Genomic DNA, 17714 nt, shown 5'->3' with positions numbered 1-17714 from the left:
AGGCCTGGGAACGGCCTGGTTGGAGAGCTAAGGTAGTTGGCAGTGTGGTTCCCACTGGTGAGTGCAGGGGCTGGAGTGGGAGCTGCATTCTGATCTGGCTATGGCTACAGTGTCCCTCAGCACAAGTGGACTGGGGCTGGGTGTACCAGACTGGGCTAGACTCCAACACCCACTGGTGCTCATGAGAACCAGGGTAGGTGTAGGATGGGCTAGGCTAGGTCTCTGACCCTGTTGAGCCAAGTGTGAGCTGTGTCTGGGTGTGGACCATGCTTGGCTGGGCTGAAATACCCAACATTAAGAATCAGAATGGGTTGAAGGCCAGTCAGGAAAGGCCACTGTTTCTGCTAGGACAGGAAGTGGACAAAATAGGGCTGGCCCATGAACCAATCAGTATGTGCGATATCTGGCACCGGAAGAGGTTCTGAAGGAAGAGCCCGGAAACACCTATGTAGGGACACAGTCCCTGCAGGTGAGTGAAAGAACCACGAGAGCAGCCCAATCCAGGACAGGGAACGGCACCCACCAGCACACATTTGGTGCAGGTTGGGTGCAGATCTGGCTGGGCCAGTTCATATCATTTACTGGTGAATCAAGCCCCAGAATACAGTGTGGGTTGGGCCATGTTTGATCGCAACACATACCAGACTAGGTGCCAGCTGGGCTGCACCAGGCTGTAGTCCTCACCAGTGTGTTCTGGAATTGGGGGTGGATTGGGCCCAGCCAAGGCTACAGCACCTACTGGCAAATGCCGAGGTTAGGTAAGCTATGCCAAACTGGGCCGCAGCACATGTGAAAACTAAGGGGGCAGGGGCAAACCTGGTAGGGGGGCTGCATGAGGCTCTCCTGCCTGACCACTACTTCCACTGCAGAGCATAAGTTGGAATGGGGATAGACAAGGATAGGCAGGGCTGTAACTAACACCTGTTGACCTCATATGAGCTAGATTAGGGAAAGTTAGACTAGGTTGTCTATTCCTATCAGTACAAGCTTAAGTCAGAGTGGATGTGGGTTGGTTGGGCTTTGCTGCAGCATCAGCTAGCTGGTAGATGCTGGCACTGAGGGCTAATTCTGTCAAGTTAAACTGCAGAACCACCTGGAGAGTGCAAGATCCAGGAGTGGGAGTGAGTCCATAGGGAAACAGTAGGTACCTCCTTCTTGGGTTACCACTCCCACCGGTAAGCATGCGAACCAAAACTGGGGCACCCACTGGTGGTTGTGTGGTCTGGATAGTGAGGCCGGTTGGGTTGAACTAGCCTTCAATGCCCATTGACATGCAGGCCTGCATGAGTGCTGTAGGGGAAGTAAGACAGACTGGACCCACTGTACATACTGGCAAGCATGGGAACCAGAGCAGGGGGGCAAGATTGGTAGGGGTTATTGCGGGTCACTCTGACTAGGCTGCAGCTCCCACTGGTTTGCATGAGGGCCGAGTGTGTGGTGGGCAGGATTGGGCTGGACTGCAATCCCTGACCATGAAGAGAAGTGCAGGTTCCAGAGTCTGACCATGGACTGCATGTGTCAAAGCTGAGCTTTCTCAGTTGTTCAGACAGAGCAGTGGACAGCATATCCAGGTGCACATGGAGGATATGGCAGTCCATTGGAACCCGCAGAGGAGACCTGGTACCACAACAGAGGGCAGAACCAATGGACAACTACCTCAGCCAAGTGTGTCCGTGAGAATCTGGGCAAACAGAAACTCTAAGGTGGACTATTTCAGCCAGTGGATTCTGGAGACATTTCATCATGCTTGAAGCGGTGAGGTTGGAACCAAATCAGAATTGAACTATCAAAACCACTTGAGCAGTGCCCTTGGAGCATGTCCCACATCAGGGACCCTGGGATGGCTTCTGGGTGGGAGTTCTCCCTTTATCTCCCTTCATCCCCCAGATACAGAAAAAAAGAGACAGACAGACAGACAGACAGACAGAATGTGGAAACTACGGTCTCACCCACTTTCCTGTAGCCCTTGACCCTTTGTTCCCTAATCAACTACATAAAGATCATCAACATAAAATAATAACAATAATAAAAAAAAAAAAAAAAGAAACAGGCCTGGTCATGGTGCAGGTCCAATTGTAGCACCCCTGGATGAAGGTGAGAACCAGGGACCTGGTCAGAAGTGGGCCCCTGAACTGCACGAATACCTTCCACCGACAGGACCCCTGGATATGTGGTCTGACCACAGAGCACAGTTTGTGGGATCAGGCTAACCCTGCGGCTGACTGCAGAGAACGGATGAAGGTTAAACTGGGTCCTCTGATTCAATAGAAGACTTCGGATATGGCTTCAAAGGGTGGAGAGGACAGCGAGTGGCACTTCAGGCCAAGGTATACAGCAAGCACCTCGGCTTGTGGACACTCTGAGGCAGACAAGGAAAACCAGCAGGTCTTAGAACTTACCCAGACAGGACAAGGAAGAGTCCCGGGGAGGACCTTACACAATTATGTTACACCTTGTAGTAATACCCCCAGGGACATACTCCCCCACTCCATGACCCCTGAGGTTGGGATCAACAGAGATTATTGTGTGCCGCTAACTCCGTGTGACAAGGAGTGTCAGACCCTCCCTCGCCTGCCATGCACACATCTCTCACCCCTCCCTGACCTTCTCTCATACTAGAGACCCACAATGGGTCTGTAATCTACATCCCTTAACCTCCATTAGGAATCTTTAAAAACTAACTATTTTGCTATGAAAACAATGTTTAAAAGAAATATAAGTAAATGGTGAACTACAGTAAAAAGAAAAGAAACTGGCCTGTAAGAAACTAACATCTGGCAACTTTTTATGTAGTATGAGAACAGATAAGATCAACAATTATCTGAAATGGATATAGAAATACCCCCTCCTACCTTCCCCAAGAGCACACCTGTATGACACCGCACTGTCTTTCACCAAAAAACACAGATCTCAATGGATTAACTACGAAGGCAAGTATAAGAACTGATTTTTTAAAAACTGAACTACGTAGAATTTTAGAATACTATTGTCATTTTATGGTTATTTGACAATGTTTTCTCCATAGAAACTATTATTTATGTAACACATGTTAGGCTTGCCATTTTATTTTAATGAATTATTAATGATACTATGAACAAATTAATTTCATATCAATTTCTTTTAAAACTCTCCATTTTTATTTCCAATATGATAAATACTGATAGATATATTGATCTCTCTGAAGTTCTCAGTAATTTTTCAAACTTTACAATGGTCTCATGATCAAAAGTTTAGAAAAATCCTCATTTAGAGAATGAATGGGAGAAGTACGTGCTGACATCTAAATGGTGGCCATCCCACATGCTAGTTGATGTACGAACACCTATGGCAAGGTGTTTAAAACTTTCTAGATGTCAGTTTCTGCATCTTTTAAATGGAAGAAATAATTATTCCTCCTTCACAAAACACCTGTAAGGATGATAAGAGGCAAAACATTATCAAGAGCTTACCAAGGCTCTTGGCATGGGTCACTGTTACAGCTACCTTTGAACTGTGTACTGGGTCGTGGGAACCTCCCTCCCAAATATCTGTTCCTGCTCCCTTCCCTCAAGCACGGTAGTAGTTCTAGTCTTCAGTTTCTTCTCTAGTCTGTGTCAGCAAATTAAGTAGACTCCTTCAACCAAATCCTCAAGTCTTCACACTCCTCCTGGCCTCCTCTTCCTAACTGTAACTTGGTTTCTAGCTTTTTCTCCTCAGACAACAAAGCTGTATGTCTATTCTGTCCACAAGCGAGGCCCAAGTTAATTATCCTCTATAATCTGGATCCATCCTGTTTACAAAATGCATGTTATAGAACACTTGTTCTAAAGACTGCTCCATGGTAGTCCTATCAACAAACCTGAGAAACTTATTAGCTAGCCTCTCTCCTCTCTCTCAGTATCTTTCAGAACCCACGGGCACTGACCACAGGCCATTATACATGCTTTGTTCGCTGACCTAGGAGTCCAGTTCCAGGAAGCACCTCAAGGAACACATCTGGGGGCAAACGACTGTCTCCCAGCATTTGCAGACAGTATATTTGTAGTCCTGATTCTACCATGCATCCTGATTATGTTACTTCTGTTCCCACTGCAAAGGGAAGTCTTCAGCATCATGCTGATGCTCAGTACATACCACACCCTTCTCCTCTGCAAAACCTCTTCACTGCTCAAATCAGTTAGTTACCTTTCTTTGCACTTTCATTGATCTAAAATTCTCATTTTTAGATTTGTTTTAGTAGTTAGTGTTTCACTGGCCAGACCCTGAGGTCCTTAGGATGATAGGAATAGCAGAGTGATTTAAGTCAACACCTGATCTGTACCCCTAACTCACAGGTACAGAGCAAATAAATATTCTTCTTCTACTAATGACGTGATTCAAAACTCTCAAGACTCTATCCTTACATGTCAGTGAAATATTTGAGTTCCAAGTGAATGAGATATCAGCTCACTGGAAAGAATAAACTAAAAATGCCTGCCAGAGGCCACCAGGAAACTCAGCAAGATTTTAGGCCAAAAGGCAATGTTGGGAATTATCAGTTCTTTCAGGGATGTTTGACTCACGTGTGTTCAACTACATTAAATATCTACCATATGTCAGCGGATGGTAAAGATATACAGATGCATGTGCAGCATTCACCGTTAAGAAGCCAGCAACTTAGTACACAGTGAAAAATAAAGACACATTAAAATAGTGTTTATGGTACAGAAATCTGCAAACTCTACATGAGCAAAGACAGAGAAACAATTGACTCTGCCTGGAGGAATTGGGGAAAAAGAAATCAGGAGTCCATACAGAAGAGATAAAAAGGATTTACTTTTTTATTTGTTGAAAGGCAAAGTGACAGAAGGTGAGGACAAGAGACAGAGATTTTTCACTCACTGGCTTACTCCAAAATGGCCCTGAGGATCAGGCTGCAGGTCTTTGAATACCCAGGAGTTACATGAGAAAGGAGTAAAGGACATGCTAGAAAGAGGCAATGCCTTCAGGCCAGAACACATGGTTGGCAGTTTGCTTCTCTACCTTTCAGTAAGCTGTGCTAATGTTGTTAGCTGAACATCGACCTGTAATAGGTATTCACATCCTATTCCCTGAGTCCGGTGAATATAATTTTACATGGTGAGGGTTTAGCAAAGGCAATTAAATTCAAGATCTTGAGACAGGAAGACTATTCTGGATGATCAGAGTGCCTCCTGCATGCACTCATGAGTGAATATGTAAGAATATCCAGTGGGAACTGATAGCAATAGAAGAGAAGGCAGTGTAGAAGGATAAGAGAGGCTGAAAAAGAAGTGTTGCAGCCAAAGTAAAGCATCCCAGCATGCACATAAACAGGTGGAACAGGGATTCTCCACACTGCAGACCACACCTCTAGCACAGGGAAACTGGTCTCCAACTGCAGCTTCCCAAAGTGGGAGAAGAAAAGTCCTACTAGTCTAAGTCGCCAAGTTTATGCTAATTCATGAGAGAAGCAACAGAACAATTTTCCCTACCCCTACGTCACTTGCGAACACTCAGAATCTGGAACAGCTCCAGTGTTCATCTCTACCCAGCCTACCTCCCACATCTGTCCAGAGCCAAGTCCACTGACCGCGAAGATAATCTGCCTAGACCCTGGACATCTCATCAACCCCAGGGACCTTGTCTCCTAGTCTTCCTCAGTTTCACAAGAACCATCACAACACACTCCGGGCCAACAAGCTCTGGGCTCAGCATGATGGCTCAACTAGATAAATCTCTCCCTTGCAAATGCCAGGATCCCTCATGGGTGCAGGTTCATGCCCTGGCTGCACCTTTTCCCATCCAGCTTCCTGCGAGTGGCCTGGGAAAGCAGTAGAGGATGACCCAAAGCCTTGGGACCCTACACCAGCATGGGACACCAAGAAGAAGCTCCTGGCTTCAGATCAACTCAGCTCCAGCCATTGCAGCCCACTTGGGGAGTAAACCAATGGATCTTTCTCTCTGTCTGTCCTTCTCTCTCTAAATCTGATTTAAAACAAAACAAAAACTCTAACATCCTGTCTTCTGACAACTAAGTCCCATTCTCTTGGATTTTTCTCTAACAAAACCTGACAAAACCTCTTCTCTTAATTTCTCCACTTTGCACTGTACACAGTTCTCTTCAGCAGCTCTTTCCCACTTCCACAGCTAACACTCACCAGATGTCTTGCAAATGAGCCATGAAGCTGGTGGAGCATCAGTCCACCCACTACCCTGAGATCCCCAGCCTGGACACACTGGTGAGGCAAGCTACTCTAACCACAGCAGTCAACACCGCAGGTTGTTTTCACTCTAACTTCCCTCCACCAAACCTCCTCCCATGCCAGGAGGCAATCATAGGCCACAGACACTTTCCGGGATTCAGCTAAAGGGAAATGGAGCTGAAGACACTTTACAGTCTGGTTTTAGTAGAGTACAAATAGTAGCCATCCCACTCTCACTGCTAGCCACTCCAGCACTGAACTGACTGCCAGAAGTGCTTGTGGTCCCACCAATAGTCCTCCCCTGGCTTTAACAGCAGACTCAGGAGCAAAGCCCCACAGGGAAAGCTCGCAGGCCTTCACAGGCAGCCTGAGCAATAGCCTAAACAGTGTGCTGGAGTGAGAATCCAGGGTGCAAAAATGCATCCAATCACAAAATTAAAAAAGAATCAGAGAATTCACTTCTCATTAGTACAGAATCAAAGTTAAGCATGAGTCAGAAATTACCCTTTGTCAGGAATGCACTTTATCATGTATCACATAAAATTATGAATGTAATGGTCCTCCTTTCTGTTTTAAGAATCACGCAAAATACACTTCACTAGAGGGTCCAGTGTGATGACTCAGTGGCTAAATGCCCCTCTCCCTTGCAAGCACTGGGATCCCATATCGGAACCGGTTCATGGCCCAGCTTCTTCACTTCCAATTCAGCTCCCTGCTTGTCTGGGAAAGCAGTGGAAGACGGCCCAAAGCCTTGGGATCCTGCATCCATGTGGGAGACCCGGAAGAAGCTCCTGGCTGCTGGCTTTGCATTGACTGAGCATGAGCCATAGGACCACTTGGGGAGTGAAGAGCTTTCTTTCTGTCTCTTCTACTCTCTGTAAATTTTGTCTTTCTGACAGAAATAAATAAATCTTTAAAAAAATAAACTGTACTAGAATTCTTAGGCTAGTAATTCTCAAGATGCTTTTTCAGATCACATCAAACATTTCCGATACTGTCATTAATGAATCTAAGTAAATCATAAGAACAAAAAAATAAGCAGCTAGTACTACACACTGATGCAACACATAGTATTATTATCAGTGAAGAAATCAAACATCTCAGGCTGTACCACTCAAGGTCACTAGCAACATTTAAATCAATTCTGCACAAGAACATTTAAAAGTCCACATATTTTATAGCTTGCATGCTTTATCAGAGGCTTTCTGAAGTTGGACAATCATTCCAAAATGATTGTTGGGTTATCAAATTACATATTGGGTTATCAAAGAAGCTTTTTCTAAAATCTCAGTAACAAAAACTAATGTTGGGCCTGAAACAGTAGCCTTGCAGCTAAAGTCCTTGTCTTGCAAACGCCAGGATCCCATATGGGCACCGGTTCTAATCCTGGTAGCCTCGCTTCTCATCTAGCTCCCTGCTTGTGGCTTGGAAAAGCAGGGAGCCTGCACCTGTGTGGGAAACCCAGAAGAGGCTCCGGGCTCCTAGCTTAGGATCAACTCAGTTCCAGCCAGTACAGCCACTTGAGCAGTGAAATCAATGGATAGAAGATCTTCTCTGTCTCTCCTCCTCTCTGCATATTTGACTTTCCAATAAAAATGAAATAAATCTCAGAACAAAAAAACTAATGTTGATACACTGTAATCTCTGCTCTGTGGAAATTCTATCACCAAACTATTTCCACATGAAGCAAAGATCAAAAAACGCAGAGTAAAGCTTTACAAAGGCTCATAATGTCAAGGCAAGCCAAGGAATTAAGACTACATGAGCGGTAAGGGCCACATAATGAGTGAGACGTCTGTTAATATTGGAAACATGTCAATTGTTGTGCTTTTTCTCACCTATAATTTTTTATTTTTGGTTCAATTTTGTACGATCTCTTAAGGAGGAATCCCAAAGTCCGATAAGCTTGAATTCCCACAAAGCCAAGATCTGTCCTTCATAGAATTCTCATCTTTCTGAACTCCTTGTTTTCGAGTTTTAATCCTCAACTACAGGTTTGCTCCTTCTGGCAATGGAGCAAAAGAATACCAGAACTGAAAAACAGGCTTTCACAACTCCAACCAAAGACCCGTTTAGGCAAGACCTCATGCTAACACCAAGAGATATAAGGTTACTGCAAACTCTCTATATGCTCTCCCAGTGTCACATTATAGATTACTTGCTAACTGCAATGGCATAAATGTGCCCTTACAATGGAGACCATCTTGAGCAAGTGAGTCAACACATCCTTCCTAATAGAGGGAGAAACCAATGTGTATATTCTGTCTGACGCGACCCAAGTAGAGCGCATGTCACCTTTATGGGATGTTCTTGCTGCCTCCAACTCAGTCTAAAATGAATCAAGCCTTCACACCTAACTCCCAGGCTCCAGAAATGCAAGAGCAGAGGGACAAGCTAAATAACTCCACCAGAAACAAGCAGATAGATCGAAAACACAGGTCAACAAAATATAAAACGAGACCAGATCTCTTAAAAATACCATGAAAAAATAAACAGCATCACGATTTTTCTAGAGTAAGTGATAACAAAGAAATATAATAATAAAATTCAATATGTGAGCTCTGGTCCCTGGTCCTGCCTCACCCCCAATTCCCTGCCAACACAGCTATGTAAGACATGTTGACACTAGAGAAATCTGAATATGCTTCAATTACTAGATAATGTTGGGGAGTTAGGTCCATTTTCTTCAGTACAATGATAGGTTAGATAACAAGTAACAAAACTCAGTGAGACTACAGTAATTAGTTTTAGCCAATCTGCAATATAGTGACTACAGTCTACAATAATTAATGATGCATTTCAAAGTAACTATAAAGACCAAAGGTTTCCAATACATATAAATGATACATGTTGTAGAGAACGCGAATGCTAGTTATCCTGGCTTGGATCATTGCACATTACATACACTCTCACTTTATCACAAGGTGTCTGTAAGTATTACGAAAACAGAGGCATCAATTCAAAATACAGAAGGCACTAAGAATGTGGTTATGAGAAAGAATATTTTAGCAGCTACATGTGGAAATTTGTAATGACACAGCTATGATAACATCAAAATGGTCTTGCAATTTGCCCTCATCCTTAAAATTTCTTCTAATGAAAAAAAAATTGTCACAAAGATAAACATATTTTCCTCTCATTTGATCAACCTAATCAAAAAGTTTTCAACAGAATCAAAGAAAGCACCCTTGCCAAACATTAGCAACAAGACAGTACCCCAACCTAAGGGGTCTGTGTTTCCAGAAGTGCTGCAATGCACCAAGACTCCCCCAGGACTCCCACACAGTCAGGTCCTGTTAAATGTTGATGAGGAAGCTACAGGCACTTTACTTTACAAAAGTAAATAATGGCTGACAACCCGGCAAGGTAACATAGCAGCTGAAGTCCTCCCTTTGCATGCACCACAATCCCATATGGGCACCTGGATTGCGTACAGGCGCCGGTTCTGATCCTGACAGCCCCTCTTCCTGTCCAGCTCCCTGCCTGTGGCCTGGGAAGGCAGCTGAGGATGGTCCAAGACCTTGGGACCCTGCTTTGCACAGGAGACCTGGAAGAGGCTCCAGGCTTCTGGCTTTGTGTTGGCTGTACTCTGGCTGTTACGGGCTACTTAGGGAGTGAATCAGTGTACAGAAGATCTTCCTCTCTGTCTCTCCTCCTCTCTGTATTTTTGACATTTCAATACAAGATAAATAAATGTTTAAAACAATAATGGCTGACTTATACTGGGTTTAGAAAGAAAGGGAAGTTACATTTAATTCTTTGTAAGGAAAGTGCACATTTCCAGTGACTTTTACCATGTTATAAAGCATTCTGATATGAGTTATCTTTTCTATTTCACAGATGAGGGAAAAGCAGCCAGCAGACTAGCTTGTGTGCCTTCCTTCCTCGACTGGTGTGCAAGCCCTTGTCCTCTCACACTTGGCCACTGTCCTATAACTCTTGGGACATTCATTTTTCTGAGCTTCAAGTTCCTGCCTAGATGGCCTAAGGCGCACATGAGCAATTGCACCTGCTCCTAATTTAGGCCAGGAATTAGTACAATGAGGGCACAGTACCCTCCCTTCCATCAACTGAATCTTAGTGAGGGCAGGAAAGTGGGAAGAAGGCAGAACCCGGATGAGGATGGAAGCGGCCTGAGGGAAATGGCAGGTGTGATGCAGGGCAGCACTGAAAAGAAGTGTACACAGGTGTGTGAGAAGGGAAAGGGCCACGTGCACAGTTCCCCTCAGACCCGCATGCCTCGCCCACTGCCTACTTGGCGTGGCTGTCCCTCACAGAACTCTCCAACTGAGGCAGGGGAGGGCGGAGGGGAATTACCAATTCCATGGCTTTCATGAAACACAGAGCTCCACCCAGTGTTTGCTTTGGCAGACTTATTTTTTTCTCTCAAAGCGTAGCCCATGTAGTCCTATGATAAAGCATGTTTTGTTCTAAAGATTTACAGTGTTTTCCCAATGAAAATTCTAATTGACAACCACTGGGATACTAACAATACAAAGCAAAGAGGCTCCAGTCTCCCCCATTCTTCCAAGATCCATCTCAAAGAAGCACTCGCTCTTTAGGTCTCCCGGACCAGAATTGAGCTCAATCTTTATTTGGTCACATGCTTAAGTAGATGCTTAGATATTAGAAGTTTATCGTCCACAGTAGTCAAATCTTGAAAACCAAAAAATCTATCCTTTCAAACTTCAAAGACAGAAAATCTCATTTAATTTCCAGGCTCAGAATATCAGCTCCTTCCATTCAGAATAAGAATACCATACAAAAATGCATGCACTGTGCCTTCCCCATATAAAAGGGGGAGCCTAAAAAATAAATACATAAATAAAATGCACGATGAGCTCTTCAGAAATAGTTGAACGAGAATATCAGAGGGCAGTTATTCAATGGATTTAATATAGAATAAAAGTTCAAGTAGCAGAGGGAGTGATTTTCATATGAATGTTGGGTGTTGCCAGTCATACAGAAGAACCCATCGTCTACACAGGGAACCAAGTCACATCAAGCAAGTCAGGGGAGCTGTGAGTGACAAGGTATAGAGAGGGCTGTTCAGATAAGGGACAGACATTACTGGAATGTTTTACAAAGAAAACTTTGAAGATTTTGTTAGGCTTTCTTTGTTGGGCTGTCATGAGGAACAAAACCATTGTAAATGAGTGGTGTTCAGTGGCCACATTACTGCCACTTATAGACCAGCTGCCAATGGCTGCCCATGTTGAGGGATTAGCATTAAAGAAGGACTAGAGGTTACCGGGCTGACACACAGCCCAAGGAGAACACTCTCAAATCAACAAACACACAAATCAAAATCAAAAAAAGTACTGTTTGGGGGGGCGGTGGGGAGGAGCAGTAAGAAACAAATCCTTATTCCTTTCTGAATCTGCTGCTTCTCCCAACATGGTCCCCCCAATCAGAACAAACAAAGAATGCATGTCCAGTTACACAGACTAAGCAACGTGAAACCAGTGTTAGAGGTGGAGAGAGTGGCACAATTCACCCTCTCTTTTCCAAAGAAAAGGCAGAGAAGGAACTAAGCAGGGGAAAAGTGCAGCTGAACGGGCAAGGTCTAGTGTCCACCAGGAGCTGTTTAATGTCAACATGTGTAAAGGAAAGGGTTTTGGAATCTGCAGTTCTGAAACTGTGGGCCTTGGAACTCCAGGCGCTGTGCGGGTGAAGCCTCGGAGGCAGCTACAACCTGCGAGAGGGTTCCACCCTTCTTGTCAGCCCAGCTCCAGCAAAGCTGACCTATATTGTGTGTTGGGTTCTGATTAACATGCTTTCTGATTAAAAAGTCCTATTAACATGACAAAGTCACAGCTAACATGGCTGAAAAGCATTAGAACAAAAACACCTTGTGGTTTTTTCCTTTGTTAATATATGGGTTTTGTGTGCCTCTCTGAATTACTGATACAGGTTCTCTTATTACCATGTCGACAGTGCGGAAGGAAACTCTAAAATGACATGCACCTCAATATGACATGGGTCAATAACTGACATGATAAACACCCAAGAACATCTAAACCTGGAACTCTCTTTGAAGAATAAACTTTCCTGTTTAAGAAAAAGGGGTGGGGAACTTCATTACTATTTGAATTCTTTGTCCATAGAACATCAAGTTCTTCATTTTTCACTTCCTAAACGCGAACACTTACCCTGGTGTGAAGAAATGAATAGCCACAAGTTCTGCCCAACAGGCAAATCTGTTCGGGACCGGGAAGCCTAACACCATGACAAAGCCTCCAGGGAAATAGTGGTTGTGAAGAACTTTCAGAGCAAACAAAACTCCTGAAAAATAAAAAAACACATAAGTATTAGCAAAGCACATGTGTGGAGAATCAACATTTACAAAGGAAACTAATTAAAACTGAAAGTGATTGTGCGATGATGCCCAGCTTCTTGCTCTGGCATATACTCCGATCCTTACAACTCAGCAACTGCTACAAAGAAAAGCTCCCGGGCACTGCAGGCTCTGCTGCGCCTTCACACCGCAGGCCATACTGACTTGCACTAGATGCTGCTAAATACACAACACGTCAAACAGGAATGAAACATCAGTTACAGCATTAAATGCCAGTGAATCTGGGCTTCAACAGTTGGCTTTATTCTATCTTAACTTAAACTAAATACAAAAATAATCAGTAACATGTTTTTCCAATCTCTAAAGAAATATCTGTGAGGGCAGGGTCTGTTTTCATCTCCCACAGTCAGCTGCATAACGATCTATCTACAGGGAAGCAAAAAGGCACGGAAAATGAGGGAAGAACTAGACTTCCTTAGCTTAGGACCACTTCCCTTCTTCTGCTCACATTCCAGTATGTACAACAACTAGTTTAACTGCCAATGACAGTTCCATCTCATGCATACTTGTGGAAAAGTGAGAGACAACGGACTATATAAACATGAACACTGGCTTCAAGGCTAACACTTCCACTTACTTAGCTTTTTAACCTTAAACTACTTACTTGACATTCCTGGATTTTAGCTTCCCCATCTACAAAAGCAAAAAGCATCATCTCCCCACGCACCTGCTGTATGAACTAAATGGGATGAGTCATGGAGGGTGAGCTCATCGTGCTTGGAATGGCAATATTGGCAGTAATTCATAACTATTGGATGATCAAAACCACTTGAGCAAGACCCTTGGAGCATGCCCCACATCAGGGACCTGGGATGGGTGGGAGACTGGGTGGGACTTCACCCTTTACCTCCCCCTTTACCCTATATAGGGAAAAAAAATGTGGAAATAATAGTTTTACCCACTTTCCTATAGCCCTTGAACCTTTGTGCCCTAATTAACTATGTAAAGATTGTCCAAAAAAATGGGGGAAAAAAAAGAAAAAAAGAAAAAAAGCCTGGTGAGTTTGCAATGGCAGAGCTGTTACCTCTACTGCAATGACACAATGGAGAAGCAGATGTCATTCAGCTCTCCAAGCACCTTGAATACTCCAATTCTTCCCTTTTCCTACTTGGAGTTCTCAAGTACAATGGTAAAATGTGCTGGAACCATGACACCTGGAGAGGAAGCAGCAGCTGGCCGGGAGGACTGTGCTCTGCTCGTCCTGGAATGGGCTGTCCCTCAAAGCTCTGCGCAGGGATTCATGAGAGCCTCGGCGACATAGCCCAGGGCAGGGTGTCTTCTGGGTCTGTCCTCTGGGAAAGCAGGCACTCCACCTGCCTCCGGTAGCTCTCAGAGCCTTGCGACATCGATTCAAAATGAACGTCAGGCTTCTTGTTTCTCTTGCTGACCACCTGATCTTTCACGGACGGATGTCTGGTCCCACTGGACTGAGATACGCTGACAACCAGCGCACGGAGAAGTTGCTTCGCCGGCACAGGCATCTGTTTTCAAGAACTCCTAATCACAAATACACTCATGGATCCCTCACTGACTGACCACGATGGGGCCAAAGCGCATGTGGCCAGGCTTACGTCTCACCCAAAACACCCTGCAAGCAAAGAGTTGGATGTGCCTGAGCACAAACTGATTTCCCCCTGAAGCTCCCCTTCAGGGTGCAAGCGGCAGCAGCCCTCCCCTCTCAGAACTCAGACCCCTTACCAACCATGAACCCGCAAAGCACACCTCCCTCTCAGGCTACATCAGCAGCACACAGGACTTACCTGAGAAGCCTACAGCACAGTTCCTTCTGAGGTCAGGTTCGTTCATTAATTCAGCAAAAACAAACTGCAACAGCATATACACCACTCCTGTGAGTACAGAAAATGTGGCGATGATGTAGGCAAACCATTTACTTCCCAGTCTTCTTTCCAGATTGAATCCTTTAAAGAGCATGGACACCATATTGAAATACAAATGCCAGTCGTCGGCATGGTGAAGGGGAGAAAGCAGCAAGCGCTGCCAGTCCTTCTGCTGGTAACAGCTCTCCACACTGATGCAGGAGCTGTACAGAGGCTTCAGGGGGTTCAAGAAAAACCAGACGTTGAGACCCAAGGTGGCGAGGGTGACAGGTGGAATATTGTTGAGTCCAACACGGAATATTTGAGAACAGAGAAGAATAAGCCCAGCATTAATCCCCCGTGATCTCCGCTGCATGGTTAGGTATAAAGAAAACAGCCCACTGATGGGAAGGCGTGGTCAAGTTCACAACTCCGGCAAGGTGTGCAGACAGCTGAGCCTAAAACAAAAAAGACACAAGAGGATCCATCAAAAGTGGAGAGGCACATTGAAAAGACACTGACTCAGAGATGAACCATCATCGGCTGAATTCCCCTTCCCATTCCAACAGAAAGCTGCATGCTCAGTGTTTCCAGGGTGTAACATCTAGAACGCTAGCTGATATTGTTGCTTCACTTCACATTCTGAAATACAAAGTTTAGCTCAAATCCCAAGAGATCAGTTAATGAACAGGCATGCTTTCTCTGATAAATATGTCATGATATTATAAATATCCTTCCTTATAAATAAATCTGTAACCTAATGAGAGACCTATGGAAGTAATAAAAAAATTAAAGAATGGTTTATATCTGAAATCCAAACAAGGTTTCTTTTATATTCTTCATTCTTTAGAAAAATATTCAGTTTTGATATAGTAAAATGAGCATGTATCAGGTTTTTAAGCATCAATCAACAAATTTTAAAATTTTAACCATTTTTACCATTTCCCACAATGCCAGCCCCCTCCTCTTCCCTTCCACTACCTCCCTCCACAACCATCACGGCAGTTCAGTCCTCTGGCAGCAGCTCTAACTCCAGCACTCTGCTTCCCACATGCACCAAGCCATTACAGGTAGAGACAAAGGCAGAAAATCTAGCATCATGTTACTGACGTATATTTAACAGTTTCATTGAGAGTCCTCCCTTTTTTTTTTTTTATTGTTGCTTACATTGTATTATGTAGTACAGTTTTATAGGCGCTGGGGATTCCCCCCACCCCTCCCATACCCCTCCCCCCATGGTGGATTCCTCCACCTTGTTGCATAACCATAGTTCAAGTTCAGTTGAGATTCATTGCTTGCAAACACATGCCTAGCGTAAAGTTCAGCGTCTTATTGTCCAGATAAGTTCAGTGGCCTCTTGGGGAGACCTTCTATGGTCTGAAGATAGGTCTAACAGAGTAAAGATCCGGTCAGTTAAAAACCCCAACAAGGCCTCAGTATCAATATACAACATTATGTAATTAATTGACATAGTATTGGGTAAACAATATGTTAAAAATAATGCAAGTTCCATTCTTCGAAACATCTGGGTTGAGACAATATCAATGACAGGTTCAAAAAATAACAAACAACCAAACAAAAAATTACAGGTTAAATCAAGGCAAACATGTGGTATCTAATCTTTTGGGATTCACTCATTTTCCTTAGCATTATAGTTTCCAGTTGTGCCCATTTAGCCACAAAGAACTGCATTTTGTTTTTTTTTAATAGCTGAGTAGTATTCCATGGAGTAGATGAACCAAAGCTTTCTTATCCAATCTTCTGCTGATGGGCATTTTGGTTGCTTCCATGTTTTTGCAATTACTGATTGTGCTGCAATGAACATAGGGAGTCCTCCCTTTAATCGGGAATAGAAATGCACATTGCTAGCCTCCATTACACAGTTTATTTTAGAGAAAAACATACATATATATACATATATATAAAACTTATATGTGTATGTATATATGTTATATATATACATTTATTCACACACTTATTCACCTATATATCTACTTGCTTTATATTTTGCTTATATGTTTCCTTATACCAGAGAGAACATATGATATTTATCCTTTTTGGATTGGCTTATTTCACTGAGCATAACACTCTTCACTTGAGACCATTTTGTTGTAAATGGTGCAATTCTACCCTTTTTAATGGCTGAGCAGTATTCCATAGAGTAGATCTACCACAATTTCTTTATTCATTCCTCTTCTGACAGGCATGTGGGTTGTTTCCCTGTCTTTACTGCTGTGGATTGTGCTGCTATATAGAGTTGCAGGTCATTTTCTCATCTGCATATCCCATTTCCTTTGCATACATTCCCAACAGTAAGATAGCCAGGTCATATAGATCAGTTTTCAATTGTCTCAGCATTCCCCATACTGACTACCACAGTTGTTGTACTTGCCTATATTCAGACCAACAATGGAGTGAAATACTCTATAAGATACATGCATTGGCAAAGACTTTTTAGAAAAGTTATCAAAAACGCAGGTCCTTAAAAATAACAAACAAATGAGATGACATCAAACTAAACTTTTTGTACAGCAAAGGAAATGATCAAGAAGCGACAGAATGAGAGAAAATATTTGCACACTACACAGCCAATAGGTGACTAGTATCCAGGATTTATAAAGAGCTTCAGAAACTCAATGACAGCAAAACAAATAACCCTTTTGTGAAATGGGTAAAGGAAATGAGCAGCCATATTTTGAAAGAACAAATTCAAAGCGCTAATAGATACATGAAAGAATGATGAGGGGCCTGGCCTGGGAGCCTAACCCGCTCAAGTTCTCACCTTGCACACATCGCAATCCCATATGAACACTGGTTTGTATCCCAGGGCCCCGCACCCACCCAGCTCCCGGCTTGTGCTCTGGGAAAGCAGTCAAGAACAGCCCAGAACCTTGGGGCCCTACACCTGAGTGGGAGGCCTGGAAGGGGCTCCTGGTTCCTGGCTTTGGATTGGCTCAGCTCCAGCCATTGCGGGCTACTTGGGGAGTGAATCAGCTGACGTAAGACTTTTTTCTTTGTCTCTCCTCCTCTCTGTATATCCGACTTTCAAATAAAATAAAATAAGTCTTAAAAGAAAACATACTCAGGCTCTCTAGTTATTAGGGAAATAAAAATAAAAACGCATTGGGATTCTACCTAACTCCAGTGAGATTGGCCTACATTCAGAAATCTACTAACAACACCTGCTGGCATTGATGTGGGTGAAAAAATAAACAAGTTTTAAAATGTAAACATTATCTGGGCTCAGCATGATAGCTGGTAGCCTAGTGGCTCAAGTCCTCACCTTGCATGTACCACACAATCCCTATGGGTGCTGGTTCATATCCCAGTTGGTCCACTTTCCTTATAGCTCCCTGC

The 17714-nt window shown here is 43.7% G+C and overlaps 1 protein-coding gene across 4 annotated transcripts in view; it reads right to left on the bottom strand.

The window, feature by feature from the left end:
* The window catches only part of RHBDD1 (rhomboid domain containing 1), a 145877-nt gene that overhangs the window by 103015 nt on the left and 25148 nt on the right, over positions 1-17714 (bottom strand). For all 4 annotated transcript variants that reach the window (XM_040982823.1, XM_040982821.1, XM_040982822.1 and 1 more), the window contains 2 exons: positions 14301-14815; positions 12335-12467 (listed from right to left, as the gene is read on the bottom strand). In XM_040982823.1, coding sequence (XP_040838757.1) covers positions 12335-12467; positions 14301-14733 — 566 coding nt within the window. In that variant the 5' untranslated portion in view covers positions 14734-14815. The remainder of the gene's footprint in view (positions 1-12334; positions 12468-14300; positions 14816-17714) is intronic.

This window comes from Ochotona curzoniae, unplaced genomic scaffold, assembly GCF_017591425.1.
Source record: "Ochotona curzoniae isolate NIBS_2020 unplaced genomic scaffold, NIBS_Ocur_1.0 contig_3643, whole genome shotgun sequence".
NCBI lineage: Eukaryota > Metazoa > Chordata > Mammalia > Lagomorpha > Ochotonidae > Ochotona > Ochotona curzoniae.
This window is presented reverse-complemented; position numbering and strand designations above follow the sequence as displayed.